The sequence below is a fragment of the Malurus melanocephalus genome, unplaced genomic scaffold, assembly GCF_030028575.1.
Source record: "Malurus melanocephalus ecotype Western Australia unplaced genomic scaffold, MMel_1.1 scaffold_207, whole genome shotgun sequence".
Lineage (NCBI taxonomy): Eukaryota > Metazoa > Chordata > Aves > Passeriformes > Maluridae > Malurus > Malurus melanocephalus.
Window position 1 is genome coordinate 491,199 of NW_026623439.1, and position 20,564 is coordinate 511,762.

At 42.9% G+C, this 20,564-nt stretch overlaps 2 protein-coding genes across 2 annotated transcripts; both read right to left on the minus strand.

Annotated features, from left to right (window-relative positions):
• Positions 1-49: 49 nt before the first annotated feature.
• Positions 50-12,897, minus strand: VPS26A (VPS26 retromer complex component A). The gene is made up of 9 exons (XM_057373743.1): positions 12,816-12,897; positions 9,532-9,681; positions 7,819-7,891; positions 5,529-5,685; positions 4,881-5,045; positions 4,352-4,458; positions 3,265-3,333; positions 2,568-2,710; positions 50-1,810 (listed from the first exon to the last, which is right to left on the minus strand). Exons 1-9 carry the CDS (start codon positions 12,816-12,818, stop codon positions 1,697-1,699), a joined length of 981 nt encoding a protein of 326 aa, XP_057229726.1. The 5' UTR covers positions 12,819-12,897; the 3' UTR covers positions 50-1,696.
• A 376-nt stretch (positions 12,898-13,273) lies between these two features.
• On the minus strand, positions 13,274-16,022 carry SRGN (serglycin). Its single transcript, XM_057373748.1, has 3 exons — positions 15,695-16,022; positions 13,791-13,938; positions 13,274-13,635 (listed from the first exon to the last, which is right to left on the minus strand). The coding sequence occupies exons 1-3, from the start codon at positions 15,783-15,785 to the stop codon at positions 13,422-13,424; spliced, it is 453 nt and encodes a 150-aa protein (XP_057229731.1). The 5' UTR covers positions 15,786-16,022; the 3' UTR covers positions 13,274-13,421.
• Between the last annotated feature and the right edge of the window lie 4,542 nt (positions 16,023-20,564).

Below are 20,564 nucleotides of genomic sequence, written 5' to 3' on the forward strand. Positions count from 1 at the left end.
TCGAGCCGCCGCTCTGCCGGGAGCCCTCAGGGAAAGCAGCGCCCATCAAACACAGACAAGCCGAGTTTAGTGAGAATACAGCTGGTTTAATAATTCAAATAGCAGCTCAGGATGTTTTCGCCCCGCTCGTTACACATGGTTGCACAATCTGAGGCTGGTTAAGTACAATCAAGTTTTTCAAAATCATCGTTCCCAGGTTTACGACATGCAAGTGACCATGAAAATATTTGGCTTTTTTTTTTTTTTTAATTCTTTTAAGTTTCTGAACAGGCACTTACATGAGGGAGTTGGATTTGCTCTCAGCCAAAGATATCCACGTTAGGAGTATCCTAGCATAAAGTACACAGAGTCTTTGCATTATCAAAGTGCCGCAGTATTAAAACAGTTCTTACAGAAATGTAATTTGATTATTTACTTACTCATAAAGTAAGGTTACCAATGACACTTGCACCGGAGCTGAGAAACCTTGGCTTAAAGGCCAAGTGAACTCCCGAGTACAAGTTGCCTTCCTCACAGCAGGCTCCAATCTGTGCCCAAGCCACAGGTCTGACAACAGACTCCACACTGGTAAACAGAGGAACGCTGGCTAACTCCTTTAAGCTACTTCTTCAAACAATAAATGCCTACGAGATGATGATAAAGACAAACAGTCTGCTGTGCCAGACAAGCTTCTAAGTTTTAAGGCCTGCCTGACTTGAAATACCTTTCCAGAAGACTACAAGAAGCTTGTTTGCCCCCTAACAGACCCAGTATGATGTCCTTCGACGATGTTTTGCCTCTCCTGTCAGGACAGTTGCAGAGACTGACTGTGAAGACAGTGGAATCATGAAGCCAGGAGCAAACGGTCTCACATATTTGCAAAATAATCAATGTTACTGGCATTTACTTCATCCATAAGGTAAGTATGTTCAAACACTTTACCCGCTCATCACCTGAAGGTGAACTCGTAACATCTCCACAGTTACTAATTACAGGGTAACGAGCCTCCCAGATGTCACAAGCGACTCATGAAAGACATAGAGAAGTTTGACAGAGAACTGGAGGAGGGAGGGCAAAGATGTTTTCCCAACTTTTTTTGTTATTGACAGGTTCAAAGCCTTTTAGAACCATTGGTGAGGTGTCTGAAGGCTCCACAGTTACCACAGCCAGTGCATGTACGTGCAGCTTCAGTTAAACTCTGTCTAATGTGGTAATTAGGAGATTTAGGACAAATGCACCATAAACCTTGATTTTTAGTGTGATTTAGTCAATTGTGTCTTAATGCAGTTTCAAAACAAAACAAAGCAAATAAGCAACATTGGAAACAAACATGCAATAAACAACATGAGAGAAGGGAAATGCTTTAGCCTACACTGTAGAGGTGAGCAGCAAAAATCAAATATACCAGCCTACCATGCATGGAAACAACTAGAATTAAGTTTATGCATACCCAAGTGCATATAACATTATCAAATAAAAGTAAATGTGCAGTATAAAATAGTAGCTTAAGAAAGTTCCAGTGTTTGAGAAAGCACTTTATTTTAAATGTATATACATACTTGAATGTTTAACTGAAGAACGCTTTAGTAGTATGGTAAACGCAGCACTGCAAGATGAAGGAAGACAGTTGTAATGGGAATTCTGGCCTTCTCTTCCCACAGGCTGCCACCATCTTTAACCTGCTGAAGCATTGCAAAGTTTTTCACCTTAGACCAGTTCACATCTCAGGTTGCTCAGCAGATGCTTGTGACTCTGGAGATTCAAAACGTTGGTGGAAGTTTGTCCGTTGTTTCCTCAGCTTCTCTGGAGCTTTTCTCCATAAAATTATTTCCTATTTGGGGAAGAAAACACTCTTAAAACCAACATTTACCAGTAAGGCAACAGATCAAGTATCTTAAGTTCCTGCTAAGCTACAACTTCTGGGAGAATAAAAAAGATAACTAAACACAGCAGCCCACAAAAAAATGCATCCCCACTGCTTACCAGTGCAGTTCACATGAAAGTAACACAAAGACAATGCTATTAAGTTTACGTATTTAGTTACTGCCTGAACACTTGCAATGTTGAATAGTCACCTCTTCCTCAACTATCCTACCCTCCACTCTCATAGTGTTAGAGGGTTCAAGAAATTTTTATTTCTCTTTTTCTGAAAGTCCAAAGCCTATCATAGCCACTGAATGCTGCAGCTACCTCTTGTTTTCCATGTTTAATTATATTGTCTACTTGATAATAAGAAGATTCTGATCTAAGCCACACAGTTTCTTCCAGTGACCTTTTTGACTACTCCTTTCTCTAGCATCACCTCATCTTTTCTAACATTTTCAGTCAAATGTCTTAGTTTTTATTAAGACTTCGCAGTTTTGAACCTGGGCTAATGCTGGAGGGGAGATTCCTCTGTTAAGAAAGCAAGCAAACGCACCAGTATCTTATTTTACCCACATAGTGTTTTGTCTGGGTATTCCCAGCACAAGGGCCAGCAGAAATGCTTGCCACACATGAAGCACGGGTGGCTTCTAACCTGCTGAAAGCTCCAAGCAGCATGTACAAGAGCCCAGATAATTCTGCAACAAGACTGCTATAGACCATACCTGCTGTTTGAAGTATCGTCTGTCTTCTTCATCCACAAGCACCAGGTTTAAGAAGTACCTCACTGAAAATTTTTTGTTCACATCCCTCATTGTTGGAGTTGGGTCGTAGCCTGCTAGGAACAGTCTTATAGGAATTGATTCACCTTTAAAAGAAAAAAAAAAAAGCTTGAATTAGTTCCTTAAAAGTGGAATAATTAATACAGTTTCAGAAGACATGAAAAATAAGAGCACTTTCCTAAGGACTGCCTGTGCCTGTTCCTTGGTTAAAGAAAAAAAGAAACATGCACACACAAGACAAAAATAAAGCACCAAAAAATCAGAAACATAACATTGAGCACAGAGGCAAGTAAGAAATGGAAAGTGGGAACCCTTTCTCAGTAAAAGGAAAGCAGGAAGGAACAGTATCTTGAACTCTCTAGAATGAGCCTACACCATAAAAGTCAGGTTTGATAAAAGGATCAGTCACAGAATTTCCAATGGTAAATAAGGATAAAAGTTACTAGGATCCTGACTGAATTGCCTTAAGTCCATAAAAACGTCAGCTCTGAACAGAAAATCCACCATCAATTCAGCAACCTAAGGAGAAGTGTGGTTTCTCCAGGAAAAGAAAGTTGTGTAAGTCATCTTTTCTTCACCAGATCTTTTAAACAGTGTTTTATCACTGAATGCTCACTCTTTAAAACAATCAGTTATTTACCTTTAACTGGTGCACCATCCATTATTTCGTACTTTGCAATGGTTTCGGTCTCTGTTGTGGTACTGGGTCCTGGTGAAACAAGTTCTCACTGTGAGAACACACACTTCAGTTTAAACATTTACAAAGCCTTATCACAACCATCTCCACTCTGCTGCATTTAAATTAACACAGCACTGCATTTTTGGTCTTGCATATAGGTTAGACATAGCTGAAACAAGCAAAACCCTTTCCCAGGCAGAGCACCTCTTATTCTCTCCCTGTCATGCTCACACAGAAGGCGCAGTGGCCAGAGCTTCAAAGGAGCACTGGATATGCAAACTTTGAATAAGGAACAAGCATGAAGGGCTGGAATCGTGAAACTGCTCTGTTTGGGGAGCAGTGCTAGCAACTGATAGTGCTAGGCCATACTCACACTAGAAACCTGAAGGGTTATCAGCCATCTCAAGAGCCAGAAATGAAGTAGAGCTTTCTGCCCTTTCTCTATTGGAAGCTTTCTCACTCTCCATACAAGAAGCTTTGGAGAACTACTGCCACTGGGAAATGAAGTCATGAGCCACAGCCTCTTACTGCCTTCCTCATTCTAGAGTGTACAATCCTGACCTGCAATAATCAAGCTGTTTCTGCTTCAAAGCCACTTGGTATTTCCATTGTATCAGTTTGCAGAATGAGTGAAGATGACACATTTCTAGATCATAACTGATTCATGCTAATATTTACTAGCTCCCTTTACCAGTTAATTTCTGTAGAGACAAGGAGGTATCCAGGATGCATTTAACATATTTTCCCTTGCTCATTATCTATTAAGGCTGATTAAGTTACTCCATATTTATGCCCAAGTTCCATTTATGAGGGTTCCCATTAATGAGTCACAGGAGTCACTACCCCAGAACAATTAAAGACAGACAATGTTGACTCTAAGTATTATTGCCAAAGCACAAAATGCAAATGGTAGTTGAACACCAGTGAGAAAGAAGTTCATGAAGCACTAGTTCAGCCAGAGCTGCAACTACTGACTTCACTTTCCCAGTCTGCATAAGGCTCAACAGGCACACAACTTGTCATTTCCTCTGGACTTTGTTTCTCTTACCAATTCCAGTAATCTCCTTTTTGATCAGCTGCAACTCCATGTGCTGAATTTTTATTCTCACTAAGAGGAAATAAATTTTTCCAACAATCACATCCTTTAAGTGATACCTTTAAAAGAACAAAACAGGGTTTTTTTGTTAAAAAATAAACACAACTTTCACACCTTCCTGAATACAAGTCACACAGACAGTTATCCTGTCTGCCCAGTAATTGTTTGGGGCTTACTTCCCCACTGAACTAAGCACCTCAGCCAGACTAGAGCAACTACAGTACTTCCATCATTGCAGTATCAGTAAAGGAAGTTCTATTAGTCATACTGAAAAGGTGTAAATGCAAAAATTAAGCCTTCAATTTTTGCTAGTGACCTTCCAACTGAAGGCAGAGCAGCCAATTATTTAACAAAAAGGCCATTATGTAATTAGTACTTTACACCTGAAGTCTCCAGAAGCCAAAGTTGGTCATCAAATATTACATACTGTACCCTTTTAAACCAAGTTATTTACTTGAATGCATTGTGATCTGACACTTACTTTGACTTATTGTATTCAAACTCTATATGGAGACAGTCTTCAATGCCTACTTCCATCTTGATTGAGTTGTTTACATCTGGGTACGTAGCAAGCTGGTGAACAATCAGATCATATTCCTTCACCAAGTCTGACAGCCGTCTCACAATTGTCACTTTTAGAAAATACCTAGGAAGAATGCCACTGAATTAGCCAGAATTATTCAGATTTACTAAGTAGGAGCCCTTGTGTTCTGAAGTACAAATTCCCTTGTACAAATTCTGAAGTACAAATGCCTTTGAAAGACCAGTGTATATTCTCATGAGACTAAGCAGAAAAGAGTAAGACCCCAAAACACAAAACAAAACACTCACATGTAGGAGTGTTTTCTTCAATTGTGGGAATGTTGTTTTTTTTTTAAAGGAGAGACATGGACTGTCTTCACTTGATTCAACTGAAGTAATTTTTTTATAAAAAGAGCATTGAGCAATTGCAAATTAAGTAGCAAATCACATTGTAACAATCTCAACAACTCCAATCAAGGCACACTAGCTACTGGCTGTTACGTGTTCTATATAATAACCAAAAGGAGGAAAAGGGGACAGCATAATTGTTAAATTATTAATTTTCTTCAGGGGAGGAGAGAAAAAAAAAGATTTAATAATTACAAACCTCAGTCTGACATTGGCACCAATGTAGGATTCATATGGCTTTTCAACCTGCATGAATTCAAAGTCATAGTTTCTGCTTTGGGTCAGTTCTCCAGGTAAGGCCAGTTCTTTCACTAAGTTTACAAATTCATGGGTATTGCTTTTGTCATTGAAGAGTTCTAAAGTTAGGAAGTTAAAGGAGAATATGTTTCAGTGTTTATTTTTAGCATGCAAAATTGTCTTTATTTTGGCAGAAGCAGGTGGGAGAGTGTAACAGAAGCAATTAAAATACAGATATTTGCCCAAATGTTTTATCCAGGTTTTCAAATTACCTTCAATTCTAGTAACCTACAGTTAGCATCCCTAAAAAACGAACTCGAATGAAGAGAACACATTTAAAGCTTCACTAGCATGGCATTGTTTTTTAATGACAGTTTAGCTAGCTTTAATAAGTACTTCTTGCCTTGCATGCTCTGTAATTAGCATTGCCTGGTTTTGGCTTCCAGCATTTATTGCTGCAGGGGCAAAACCTAAGCAACGTCAAGACTGGCTGATTTAGGACAGGCCCATGATCCTAACTGGTCTCCTGCAGATTAACAACATCTATCAAACAGTTTATTACTAATAGTCTACAACGAAAATGGATTATTATGACCTCTGATCCCAGTCAGTCGTTTGAAAACAAAAGCAGTTTCAAAGCAACAGCATCTCCTGTCCCCAGAGCAGTGCCAGTTATCTGTCCCTAGATCTGTGCTGTGCAGTTCACACCAAAAATTACCTTAAAATCAAAACACAAACACTCCAGTATCTAAAAAAAGCTTCTCTACCGTTCAAAACCGAACATCCGCATTGGTAGTCAGTTTTACACAGACCAAACATCTTCAGAAAGTAATAAATGAACTAAACACACCAACTCCACAGTTTATCATTGCAAACTTGGTATAAACAGAAACTAACCAGTAACTCCTATTTTCTAATGTGACCACAAATTATCCAAAGGTGTACTTAGTTCTAGAATTTTTCTAATAGATAAGTTTATATACTGCTGCATATCAAATACTTTCTGTGACAGTCAGTCAGAAAAGCTGTACTCTGAAGAGAGGGTTTAAAATAAGGCTTTGATATTGAGGTAGTCTCCAAAGAGTGCAGAGAGATCACACTCTCTGCATTTCTACATTAAATACTTCCTGCATTTCTGTATTAAAACTTGGAAGGATGCAAGAAAACCTGGACAAGTACAAAAAACAATAGTTCAAACCACTTCTGCATAGCTCTGTGGACTTCTAAATGTATCACAACAGAAAGTCCCAGAAATGCATGAAATTCAAGGAACACTACATCAAATTCATATAGAGAATAAAATTTACAAATCAAGAGCAGATGAAAAACAATCTGTACAGCTATTAGAAGACAACAGAATAAAGCTGACATACTTGAGCTCTTTTTTCCCTGTCTCTAAATGCCTAACACCCATCACACTGCTGCTTTATTCTGGAAGTTTAATTTTACAGTCTCACTGATCAAAACCTCAAAGCATAAAGCAGCAGGTGTCAGAACTCACTCGTATCTTGTACACAACAGTTCAGAAACAGGCTACTGGTACTGACTAATCAGAAACAGAGAAATTAGGAAATTCCATTTAAAGTCAATTGTATGAGGCTAATACTTGAATAATTGCTTCCAAGGTGGACAATAATGAAAAGAGCTGTCTAAGCGGGAAGGAATTCTAGCATCAGCCTAAGGGTGCAGACAAATAACCTCGACTGGTAAGAAGTAAAACATAATAAATGTTCCTCATAGTACAAATCTAAGCAGACTTAGATAGTTATAAGAAATTTACATTTTTATTGTCAATACCACATTATCTTGCCAAAAAGCACAGAGAATCTCAAAAGCATTAGTCACTGTGCTAACAGTACAAAACAAGGTTTTAGAAAACTAACTAATTTCTACTATAGAAATTTTAGAAATATTTTCCTATAGGCTGTGTCATAATTTCTTTTCTATGCCTCTTCTCTTTCAGACAAGACCACAAGCTTATTTTTCCTAAATCTCTAGTGGTTATTAATCAAAGTTTTAACTCATCAACCCGATTCTCCCTCACATGTACATATCTTTCTCCCAGAGACTTTCTACTAGCACAAATTAGTACATCACTTGCTTTAAAGTAAGGAGGATGTAACTTTCCTCTGGCACTTACCATCCACTGATCAGAACAGGTTGCATTGTTTGACCTGAACTGCTGATAGCCAAAAGTACCAAGTTCCACAAACCACAAGCACCTAAAACCCCCCTTTATAGCTTAAACTCACCAATTTGTCCTACAAATTCAATTCTAATTCCTTGGTGCTCTAGTCTCTTCCCGTGTTTAAGGGAGATGTTCACCTACCAAGGAAAAAACCAAACAAACACAAGTTAAATTTTTTCAACATTTTCACTCTAACACATCATCCAAGTGAAAAAGAAAACATATCATTACGTGCCTATGAAAACCAAAATCTCTTCTCAACAGCCCTACCTGAGCTTGAAGACAGACAAATCAAACAGCTAATTATGAAATTAAGCATTTCTAAGGCACTACTAAAGCCTTCAAGAAAAACCTAATCATCCATGAGACTGAAGTAAAATTGAAACTTTCAAGTCCCAAAATTAAGAATCCAAGCCAGAGCTGAAGCAGAGTTCACATCAGCCAATCACGATGCTTCAAAGCATCTTCTGACAGTCACATTTGGAAGCTCAAAAAAGAACTGCCACGAGATTGATTCCTTCATGTCAAGTGAGCTTCAGTCCCGTCCCTGGCAGACAGCTACATATTGGTCTTGGGTAAGTCAATGAAAAATAACAGATAATGAAATCTGCTATGAAGACCTTCATTTGTGACTCTGATTGTCAAAAACAGACAAGAAAGGATTCCACAAGGTTAATTTCTATTGAAACGTGTAAATATTAAGCATATAGAATGTTTTCTTATAAGGGAGTGCAGACCAGAGAAATTCCTGTACTTTGTAAACCACCCAAATAATCCATCTTTGTGGTGAAAAGAAAGACATGGTAGAGGGAAGATGTCCAAAAAACTACTGGCCTTCCAGACCTCCTCATGCCACTCTGTGTTAGCCAAAAATCATCAGGCAGGTCTCAGGCATTGTCAATACAAGTGGGCAGTGCTCCAGCCAATGATTATCAGGTCCTCTCTCAGTTTCCTGAGGTCCTTTTGTGTGAACTTCACATCCCTGAAAGGATCTTTCTGGAAAAGCAGGATCTTTGTATAGAAAGGTATCACCAGAGCACAAAGATGCCCAGTAACATAGATCAGTCAAGGCCAATGCAGGCATTTAGAAGTCAATCTCTGAACACAGTAATATCGAACTCAAGTCTTTTGAAGGAAAAGTGAATCATAACAGGAATATTCAGAGAGTGAGAATGGCTCCAGTAAAACAGAGTGATAGCAAGGAGTTCCTAGATGCAATACTGAATGTAGAGAAATCCCTCTGGCAATCTCAACTTCATTGTCTTTTTCTCCAGTAAGGAAAACTCTTGTTGACTCAGCAGTCAGCTGAACTTCGTATGTTGCTCTTCTGATGCAATCCAGGAACCACTTCAGGGCATGGAACACAAGGCTTATCTTCAGGGTGTGCAGAGCAGATTTGACTGCACCCGCCAAAAATTACTGTTACCTGTGTTGGATTGTGGCTTTCGGACTTCAAAGAGAAAGGGAAGAAGGGGAATCCAGTTTGGAACAGTTTTCTCGTCAGAAGCAATGGTGGGATTGCACATCATTGTATAAAAAGCTCATTCATAAATACAGGATGACTACAAATAAATAAAGAGCTACTATTCAAAAATGTTCAGTTTTATCAGCTGCCTGAATATCTATGGTTAAAAGGCCATACACAGAAACAGCCTCCTCTTAGAATAACAACACAAACTGAAAATGCAGCTCTTATAAGTATTTTTCATTTACCTTCCTATATGCATGTGCATACCAGAAACAGTACAGTAACAGCTATTTTAAAATAAAAATTTACCTTTCCTGAAACAGATTCTCCATCATAGAAGAGAAAATGTTTTTCTACTTTACCATCTTCTGTTTTGATTTCTGCTGGTTTTCGTGTTTCAGCATCATTAAGAACAACATCAATCTCACAAACAGGAACAAAAAGATTTCCAAGAAAACTCTGAAATAACAACAATTGGATAAGTTACTACAGAGTGGACACTCAAATTTAAACATGTTTACTTGCAGCTGGAGGGAAAACACTGGGGAAAAAACATTTGTGCTTCCAATAAGTTACAAAGCCATTATCTATTAGAGACCCAAGAAACAGTGATGACAAAGGACAACTGTTCATCTAGCAAATAACTGAAATCAGATCAGTAACAAGCAATGACAGCTCTCACAAAATATAATGTTTATAAAAAGTACACAGCATAATTACCATTACTACTACTAAAAAAAAAAACCAAAAAAACACTAGAGAAAAGTAGGGGGGAAAGAAACAACAACGGGATGTAATGCAAAGAGCAAAGCATCCCCCTAGTTGGGGAAGGGAAATAGAGATTTTATTTGCTGCCCCTGCCTACAGCCCACAGTAACTCAGCAAACAGAGCACCAGCAGCTCTGAGAGGCAGCGGTGCTCGCACAGCCCACCTCAGCTGCACAACGCTGCCATCAGAGAGAGGGTGTTACATGTTTATCTGTAACACTGCTTGAGGCACAATGTTTGCCCTCATCTTTCCACAGTATTCCAAGACCAGCACCAAACACATGAACCTATGGGAGATCATCCTCTGACCTAACACAAACACCACTTACAAGAAGCTGCAAAACACGTTACTGGTTCTATGGGAAACTCAGCAAGATTAGTACAAAAGTCAACATTTTCCTCCAAAGATTTAGGCATTAATCTGCTTTGATGTACTAAAGCAGACGACACTTCACTAATTCAGTGAAAAATTACACTGTTCTTCATGAGAACATTTGCTTCAATCAGATGAATTTGGTATACATGAAACAGTCTGTCCTGATTTTGGCTGGAGTTAACTTTTTCCAGATGTAACTTCTTCTAGAGTTAAATTCTTCTCAGTAGAGAGTAGTAGGCTAGTACAGTCCCATTTTTTTTTTATTCAGTGCGAGAATAACATTGATAACACACTGATGTTTTAGCTGTTGCTAAGTCAGGTTCATCCTAAGTCAAGGACTTTTTTGTGCTTCACACTCTGCCAGTGTGAAGATTACACAAAAAGGGTGGGAGGGAGCATGGTCAGGAGAGGTGACCCAAACCAGCCAAAAGGATATTCCACATCTTAGAATGTCCTACCCAGTCTATAAACTGAGGGAGTTACCCAGAAGGGGCTGACAGGGGTCTGACATCAGTCAGCAGGTGGTGAGCAATTGTACTGTGCATCACTTGTTTTTTTATTGTTATTATTTACCATAATTATTGTATTTTACTGTCCTTTAATTATTAAACTATTATCTCAACCTGCAAGTTTTAGTTTTGCTTCTCCTCCCCATCTCAACAGGGTGGGGAGGTGAGCAAGCTGCTGCAGTGGTGTTTTGTTGCTAGCTAGGCTTCAACAACACAATCATTCTCACTTCACCAATTCAGCACAAAAAAGAAATGGAGTAAGAGCACTTTCCAAGACATTCTGTGGACCTGAAGTTTGAAATGCAGCAAAAAAAAACGAAGAGCCTAGGGGAAGATTTGATCTGAATGCTATTGCTTAGCAGTGGGAACACTGACTTTGTGCTCACCCCTTGTAGTGAAGAGAAGATAGAGCAAGCTGGAGCTATAGAAGAGTGATTCACACAAGACTAAGCTGACTTTTTCCCCATTCAGCAATCAGTCCTAGTTCAATCCATAAAGATGCATCTAACTAACTAAAACCCAGTTAATACCTACTTTACATTCTGAGGAAAGGAGCAGCAGATGACCAACAAGGCCATCAGATGGAAGACCAAAAGATCTTCCAAGTCTCTGCCAAGCACAGATTTGCATTGACTGCTGATTTTTTTTTTTAATTAAACACTCTACACTAGAATAATTGCTGATTCCTAGCTTCCAGGCAGGGATAGGCAAGAGAAAAAGAAAGTTTCAACAAGAATTCCAAATTGTAGACTATTTTAAGTACAAGATTCTTTTGAGCACAGCCACATTTTTCCCTTAGAAACTGTACTCGTTTTCCAGATTAGTCTTATACTCCCCTCTAACAAAACAAGTAGGCACATTACCTTTTACCAAACACTATACAAGATGCTCTCACAGTACCTTCTGAATTACAAACCAAATAATTTAAATGGTCAACCAGACCAAACATTGATAATGCCTCACTTCTCAGAAGACTGTGTGTAAATATTTCTACTGCACCCCCCTTCGAGATTAGCTATGATCACCTCCAGAGAGAACAAGAACATAAAGAAGTCAACAGCTGGTTATCTCCTCCAGGTGCTAATGAAGATACTGCTGCGAGAAATGATGCAAAACAAGAAGTATTTTAAGAAGCTATCATAAGGCTTATTATGTTACAGCTTAGGAGAAAGTAAACAGAGACCTGGAGTTTTCAGAACCTGGCCCAACGCCAGGCTATGCTCTTAGTTTAGTGCAGAAGACAGAGGCTGGAGATTCTGCTACATCAGGACCAAAATCAACCTGCGTTCAGCCCTGAGGCGTAATAGCTGCGGGACTGAAGGACTTGCGCGACTGCCAGCGGCTGCCAGAGGGTGCAGAAATCCCAGCCTCAGCTTCACACGGTGCTAAGCAGCTACCAAGGTGCAACAGAGAGACACGTGTTAAGGAACCCGAACACCCCGAAACACAAAGCCATCGATCCAGATGACTCCTTAGGACACGGATTTATTTAACCTCTTCATTAGAGCACACAGAGCACTTGGCCGAGCCTGGCCGGCACAAGGCGGCCGCGGTTTCCTGGACGGTGTGATCCTTAAGGATCGCAGCCCAGAGCTGCCAGCGCTGCCTCGCGGCACTGCCGGAAGATCCACCGACAGCCCCAGGTCCGTCCGTGCGCTCTCACCCACGGCAGCTGTGCGGGGCACGAGTTTCACGACCAAACCCCGCCCTACCGAGGTCACGCGGGCACTTTTAACCCGTAAATAAAATTAATAACCCCCCAAACCCTTGTTTTTGCAAGGCGGGAGGGGCAGAGGAGGCACCGCCCTGCCCAGGCCGCCGCTGCCTCAGGCGATGGCGGACCGGCGCCGCGCTCCCCCCGCCCCGCACTCGCCATGGTACGGACCCCTGGGCGCCCCCGCCGCACAGCCCGCACATCACCCCCTCCCCGCCGCACTTACCATGGTACGCGCCCCCTCCGCGGCCCGAGCCCTGCCCGCGCGCACCGACACCAGCCACCCCCACCCGCGCGCCCCTGCTCATGTGACCTTACGGCCCCCAGGCCACGCCCACCCCCCGCGCGGGACCACGCCCCGCCGCACGTGACCTCCCCTCCAGCCCCGTGCCCGCCGCGCGAGGGCGCCGCCTGGCGGCCGGGAGGCGGCAGCGCGCCGGGGCTCCCCTCAGGCGATCACCGCGATAATAAAGCTTTCTCTTTTCGTAGGATTTCGCACTCTTTTTCGGGATACGCTATTGGATCACTGTTGTAAAAGGGCAGGCGGCTCCCAACGCACCAAGGGTTGGAATTGATTCCCTCAGGGCACGATGACCTCCCCACAGAGCTGGCTGTGCACCCTTCACTATTGTTACCCCCATTGGGATGGCTGCCCCAACACACACACATAAAACGGCAGTTCAGGCTGAAAAACAACATTTTTAGTGAGTAAAAGCAGTAAAGATCTTAAGGCAAAGTTTTTATTGATGCTGGTTTAAAACCACTCCATGGCTGTCGGGTCAGGCTCTGGGGAAGAGGCAAGGGAGTGGCACGTAAAGCGATGCCTCCAGGCCTACAGGAGCAAATCCTCCTCTGACAGCTTTTCCTTCAGCTCGGTGTCTCGCAGGGCCTCCAGGAAGGTGGGCAGCTTCGCCTCAGAGAAGCTGTCATTGTCACCAAGCCCTGACCCAGAGGCTGGCTCTGCTTCCACCATGGTGTTGGACCCAGAGCCGGAATCCTCATCTGAGAGAGGGAATATGTCACCCAGCTCCTGGTATCTTTTCATCCTGAAATGCAGAGTGGCATTTTTATCTCTTAGATGAACACATCAAAACCTCAGGTTACTGTGGGCAAGCCACGCTGTGACAGGACTGTCAAGGCAGGAATAATAGACTTTTTTGTGTGCTAGAATTAATGACAACCGCGTGGTAAATGAACTTACAAGAATGGGTCTGCCATGGGAGGAAGGATCCTGTTGGCTCCACCAGTGGGCATGTTAAACCAGGGCCCCTTCTCTTCAATGCAGTTAGCAGACCAGGCGTCAGGCTGGCACCTCACTCTCTTATACCTCGCCCTCTGCATCGGAGCACCTGATGGAATCAGCCACACATTATCCACCAGGACCAGGACGTTACTCACCAGGTCCTATTAACTTTATGAGTGCCTAGTAAAGCTTAAAGGAGTAGAAGAAAGTCATTTGTGTGGCCCTGATTGTTCAGCCTCTGGAAAACTGAAGTAACCCTGAAGACTTTTTAAAATGGCTACTGACATCCTAAGTGACATCTTTGCCATTAGAGACATCAGGCATATCTCGCACCCAGCACCAGGAAATCCATGGAAGATTCCAGGAAATCCCCTCACACACGGCACCAGGAAGTTCACAGGAAACCACTGCCATCACAGCAAGACTCATCCCCGGCTCAGGGTGTGGCACGACCATGGGGGACCTGAGGGCTCTGCTGCCAGCAGCTCTCCTTGACGGTGGAGGTATGTGAAAGTAAACTGAAAATCTCTGGGGCCAATGTGCTCAGCAGGGAGCTGATTCCTGTGCTTTCCCTTCCTCTGTTGGCTCCAGCTCTGCCCCTTCAAGTTCAGTGGGATGAGTTTTGGTGGGGAGGTAAGCTCGATGTGTGCCATGGGAACAGATTTGGAATTTATGGAAACTCTCAGAGCTCTTGCCACAGGAGAGACAGTTCAGGTGTCTCCTAGACATGACAAGCGTTTGTAAACCCACATTTTCTGTTCTGGTGCTCCCCAGGTGCCTGATAGAGGCTGTCACTGAAAACATGGGTCTTGAAAAATATCAAAAAGAGAAAATAAGGAAACACACAGCAAAGGTAAAAGCATTTCATCCTTCCCCTTGGTCTCATGTAATTAATTTGCTCAGAAACCTCCCGGTGTACTGTCAACCTGTTGGCACTTTATCTATTTTTTTCCTCAGTTTCTTGGGAATATCTTTCTGTAATTACACTTCTCTATTGCCCTATATATTTCCATAATGTACTGGATGACTTTCAGCTACCTCCTACATGCTGCTGCAAAAGAAAAAAGATCTCACGGATGTAATTTCCTGCTGCTTTTACAGTATATTCCTTTTTCATACTTATTTTCTTCTCCTAGCCTATTATTAAGAAGGTTTTTAATACTAACAGTGGGAACAAAATAAACAGCTGCAGCTGAAAAATTTGCAAATAAGCAATGTAGAAAAAGCAGGCCAAAATCCCTCAAAGATCAGCCTCCGAGTGGTAATACATGAGAGCCTATCACTATCACAGCTTTGGTTTGTGGACAAATCATATTCTACATGCTTGAAGAGCACTTTTATCTCACAAGAAACAAATCCACGGGGCACAGCATCATGAATCAGTATTTCCTTTTCGTTGTTTTAGTGCTGTATGTTGCAATATTTTACCAAATAAACCGTTTAGTTTCTTCATACTTACAACTACTTTCCTTTCCTGCTGCCCCAAAAAAAGCAGATGAGGAATTATGACATGGTGACTGTTACATACTATGTCTGTAACTCCTTCACTGAGTAACAGCAGTAGCCAGACCGCTATCAAAGGGACATTTAGAAAAATATATATTAAAATATATAGACTGAAAATACACACACATGCAGCAACATTTTTTATGAAGTCTTTTCTCAAAAGGTCTGGGACATTGAAATGCTCCAATTGCAAAAATTCCCCCTCCAGAAAAGGAAATATTGACAGAACAGACTTTCTGAGTAGATCTCATTACCCCCAGAAGAAGGCCAGTTTGAAAAATACAGAGTCTGCCTACTCGGCCTATACTGCATAGCCCAGAAAGAGGATTACCGAGAGAACAACCGCCCCGTTTTACCTTGTGCTGTGTATCCCACAAAGAGGATTAAACAAATAGCCAGGAAAATCCTCCCGTTACATCTGATAAGGAGCTGCATTTTGGCTGGCATCCCTCTGCTCACAACGAACCTTCACCACAGCTTCACACTTCAGAATAAGACGTAGCGAGGAGATCGAGTTTTAGAAAAGGTTTCCAAAACCTCAAACCCAACCCATAACCTGCGTCACCACTTCCTGATTGACGAGAGTGAGACATGAACAGAAAAGCCCAGCACTGTGGCCTCATGACCTTCATCAATCCAAATGAAAAGTCCCCTCTGCCTTCATCTCCTGTTTTGCCAGAAGAGAAAAGCAAACCCAGGACCCACCAGCTGGACTGAAGGTGGTGCTGCTGGCAGCTTGTGGTCTGGACACACATGCCACCCAGACCCTGCCCAATGATCAGAGGCCTCTACAGAGAAATAGCTGTGCTTCATGTTCCCTGATTTTCGGTCAAGTGCATTTTTACATTGGCACTGACAATGCTTTTCCCTGCCTCAAACCCACACCAGTTCACCAGAAAGGTTAGGAGCCAGCTACTCGCAGTCAGTACGTGTTTCATTGACTGGGATCATCTTTTTCCACAGAAGTAAATTATCTCTGGAATATCATGCCAGGCTTGGGGGGAGGGAGTTTTGAAAGCAGAATCTTAGCTATTCACAGTGGAAATGGAAAAAAAAAAAGTATTAAGTTGGAGAATATATTCTGGCAGAAACACATCAACTCCTTTCTGGAAGGACGTAGTTGATTTGCTTGGCCAGATCATCATTGTGTGGGTGCAAATACCCCAGGGAATGTGGCAAAGGGTTTGGTCACATGTGGCTCCACAAGGAACATGTCTGAAAAGCCATGACAGTTCTTATATAGACAGTTATAGAGAAGCTGCCCTTCAGCTGGCTCATGCTTTTTGCTTGCCTTTTGTATGTGATTAAACCAGGCTCGAGTTCACTTAAGAATAAATTACAAATAACAAGGTTATCAAAGCAGTGGAGAATTTTCTCCGTTTTGCTGAGAGCTGCTGGATTAACTGGGGCAGCAACATGTGGGCCTGACGTGCTGCAGTACCTTGTCGCGGCTGGGGGCTGATAGTGCAAGTTGTCTGTGGTAAATCTATTTTTACATAGTGGAAAGTCCACGGAGGCCCCCAGTGGGGGATCTGGGCTGAGCAGTGACTTTCTCCGGGGCACGGTGTTGCACCAAAACCCCATGAAGGAGCCGAAAAGACTCCTCCAGCAGCCCCTTCACCTCTCCAGGCTGGGATTTACCACCAGACTGAGGGCTTGAGTTACATGTTCAGCCTTAATACGGTTTTATTAGGAACCTCTGCACACAGGGTTTTTTCTCTGGCATGGGAAAAATAGGAGACTCAAACCAAGCAGGTGGGGAAGGACTTGTGTGCAGTGCAGTGGTTATTTTACCAGCCTCATTTCTACTTTGTATTTTTAGCATCAACTCTTTTTTCTTTTCTTTTTGTTTAAGGCAGTGCTGTGCATCAATAGGAAGCTGGGCAGACACATGAGGGAGACAATCATCCTCCACTTGCTGAAGGCTGTGGAAACCATCTCTACAATAACACCTCTCGCTTTCCACTGATCACGGGTACACTCTGACCTGTTCCACACCCCTCCGGTGTGCACAAACACCCCTCTGTGTGGGAAAGCAAACCTCCACTGGCTATTTTTGCCCTTCCCACTGGCCCAGGGCATTTTCCACCATAGCATTGGAAACCCCATGGGATGCAGCCAGAGTGATGCCCACCAGTGGGCACAGTCGTGGGGTACTGGGAATTCTGCAGGAGCCAGGCGAGCTGCTGTGGATAGGGGAGTTACAAATTGCCTGTATCGGGAAGGGGATCTCACAGAGCCAAGTTATCTGTCTTGGACCATCAGCTGATGAAGGAACTTGTAGCATTGGCAGTTTTGCCACATAGTTTTGTTATTTTTTTCTCTGTCAGCAGCACGCCTCAGGAAATGAGACCATTTTACGGTTGGTAACTGTGGGAAGCCCGAAGCAAATTGTTTCATCCCTGTATCACGTACACTTGTGTAAGGGGGCCCTGAAGCCCGCAGGGGGCGTCAGCCTGTGCTCATCTCCTGCCCTGTGCACTGCCGGTGTCCGCACGCCGCTGCGCTCGGCGAGTAAAGTTTTCCACCTGCCTACAAACATGGAAGTGACTGGAGACCTGGATCTGAAACAGTCTGGGATGTGCAAGTCTTAAAATAAAGCATGTCCTCTGTGGAGTGTCATGGGATGGCCAAGGAACATCATCTGTAAACCCCTCAAGACAGACAATAATGTCAGCTGACAATGAAAATAATCAGTTCAAATTTTAAAAATCTCATCTTGGGCTAGAGACCAAAAACTACTGAAAGTTAACACACTTTTTCTTTTTTAAATAGATAATAGCACATGAGCTATACTATACACTAACACTAACTTTGAAATGTGTCATGGTGTGACTATCAGAGTTTAAGAGAAACAGGATTTTAAGTTAAATATTTTAAATCCACAGTGGAGAGAATCATCACACTGAGGTCAGCTACCTCAAATTTACCTTCCATATACTGTGAGGAAAATTCATAGGATAATATTCTTCCTGCATAGATCCTGTGTTTATAAACTGAAAGATTAAACATCCCAAAAGAATAGACCTACAAAAAGAAGCAAATAAATGAGAAGCAGGTATTTGAGAACACAGCTTGCTCCTGGGGTCTTGCTTACAGCTACTGCACTGAAGTGCTGCCATAATTTTCAAATTGCATGCAAAGCAGATTTCTTAATCTGCAAAGCTCTCGCTTTGCATTTTTGTAAGGTATTAATTTGGGGAGTGGGGAGCAGGTGGAGGGAGAAGGCTGCCTTGGCACTGTGCACCCAGACCTCTGAGCAGACACCCAGAACTTTCCATTATGTGCTTGAAAAATCTGGGATTAGCCCTAAACTATAATAAACACTTCAAAATCTAAAGTGTTGAACTGCTCCTTAATTGTAACTCTCAGGGCTGTTGTATCTCTCAACTGACCTCAGCAGTGATCACTAATTCAGTAACATCACTAAATGTGGAGCACACTGCAGGAGTGCCTGGCATGGGGACATCTATTCTGCTGATGAGGGCAGGGAATATAGGGCAAAAGAAAATCTGAGCAGTAATCCAAGAGGGGCATCACAGCGGGGTTTCAGCCAATTCTTTGAACATCAACCCCTGCTCTGCTCTAGCCCAAGTAAACACTGGTGGAGCAGATCAGTCCAGAGGAGTGGTCTGACATGGCAGTTTCAGGCTACTCTCTCTGCTGCTTTTCCTCAGCAGGCAGCACTGGTTTTCTTTGCAGCCTGTGTTCCTGACAAGCAGCCAGATGGACTCCCATGGGTATAGGGGTACCCACAGTCCTGGCCCTTATCATCAAGGCTCACAGGCAAGGCACTATCTGTCCACGCAGGGGGTCCTGATAAAGAAGTTTCTCATTGACAACTGCCCAGAAATCAGATAAACTGTAACAGCTGTGGGGTCACTCTGCACTCAGGGTCAGGTATTCCCCTGCCCTAGCTGATGGGAGCTCAGCCCTGGCTTCTATGGGAATCCAAGCTGACCCCTGCATCCCTCAAAAACTCATCCCCTCGGAGCAGCAAAGTCAGCAGACAGCTGGAGCAGCTGGAGGTCCCGTCTGTGATGCTCAGCTCTTTATTTTCTCTGCTGAGAAAGTGGAAATCCATATTTTGTACAGGTCACTGCTCTGGGGAGCAGCCAGTACAGAAAAGGCTACATCTGTTACAAGCAGAGCTGGGACAGTGAAGAGAGATTGATGGCAACTGGAAAAAATATATGGAGGCCAGACAGAGTGCAGGGGAGAGTGTCTGGATGGCAGGTGGATTCAACACAGGGAGCATTTGTTTTGCCCATCTTGTCTTTTGGGAAGGCAGAACAGTTTTCTTCCCTGATACTCACTGGTGAAGTGGGATTAGATCTGTGAGACCTGGACATCCAATGGACCCTGAGCACATTCGTCCATCTCAGGGAGTACCCATGAGCTGCCCTGTTAAATGCCCAAAATCACCCTCATGCCCCTCAGAAGTGAGATCCCCTCCAGGCAGACAGTCCAGCTAAATTTAAAGATGCTTTCTGCCACCAGGTTGTGTTCAACAAACCAACCTTTGGTGACTGAAAGCAAAAATCTCTCCTGTTTCAAAATAACAAAGAGCTGGCAAGCCAGAGAGAGGTTTGGGTCCAGCTGGGGGGATTTCTAAATCCAGCCTGAGCTAAAATTAGTTCTTAACCTGGGTCACATCTGAGCTCAGGACTTGATCCATGTTTCACCCCTGCACCCAAAGCATCACAGCCCACGCAGCAAATGGCATCCCTGTCATGCCACTGCCTCTTGCGTCTGAGGGCAGTATCAGAACCTGGCCCATGCTGATAAGATTTGGATCTTGTAAGAAAGCTCTAACATTTATCATGTAGAAATCAGACACTTGCTGCCATCCAGATCACACTGAAGAGGAACTCATTCTTTCTTCCCATAATGAAGGTCAACAAGTGTGGGGGGACGTCTTTGCTGGAAAGCCACAGCTGCATCAAGATTGAACAGTCAGCTGCTGACAGTCAGGAAGCTGCCAACTGCTTTTCCCCATCAGCAATCTCCCCTCTTTCCCAGAAACATTAACCAAGCAACGGGTCTGTCCTTCAGGTGGAAAAAGCAGCTTTCCTTGTTGCTGGGAGTGTTGATGGTTTCTGCTTCCACCTCCTGAAACCTGATGCAGCCAGAGGTTTTGGCTGGCAAATTCAGGACCACAGTTTAAAAGCAACAACTTATTAAGATATGACACAGCAACCAAAATCTCCTTACTGACTGGGAGGC

Coding starts and splice junctions, on each gene's coding strand:
- VPS26A (XM_057373743.1), bottom strand. Junction 5,046..5,528: donor GGTGCCAATGTCAGACTGAG/GTTTGTAATTAT, acceptor CATTCTTCCTAG/GTATTTTCTAAAAGTGACAA. Junction 1,811..2,567: donor GACGATACTTCAAACAGCAG/GTATGGTCTATA, acceptor TTCCCCAAATAG/GAAATAATTTTATGGAGAAA.
- SRGN (XM_057373748.1), bottom strand. CDS start 15,785: ATGCCAGCCAAAATGCAGCTCCTTATCAGATGTAACGGGAGGATTTTC. Junction 13,939..15,694: donor TGTGGGATACACAGCACAAG/GTAAAACGGGGC, acceptor TGATTCCATCAG/GTGCTCCGATGCAGAGGGCG. Junction 13,636..13,790: donor CCCATGGCAGACCCATTCTT/GTAAGTTCATTT, acceptor TCTGCATTTCAG/GATGAAAAGATACCAGGAGC.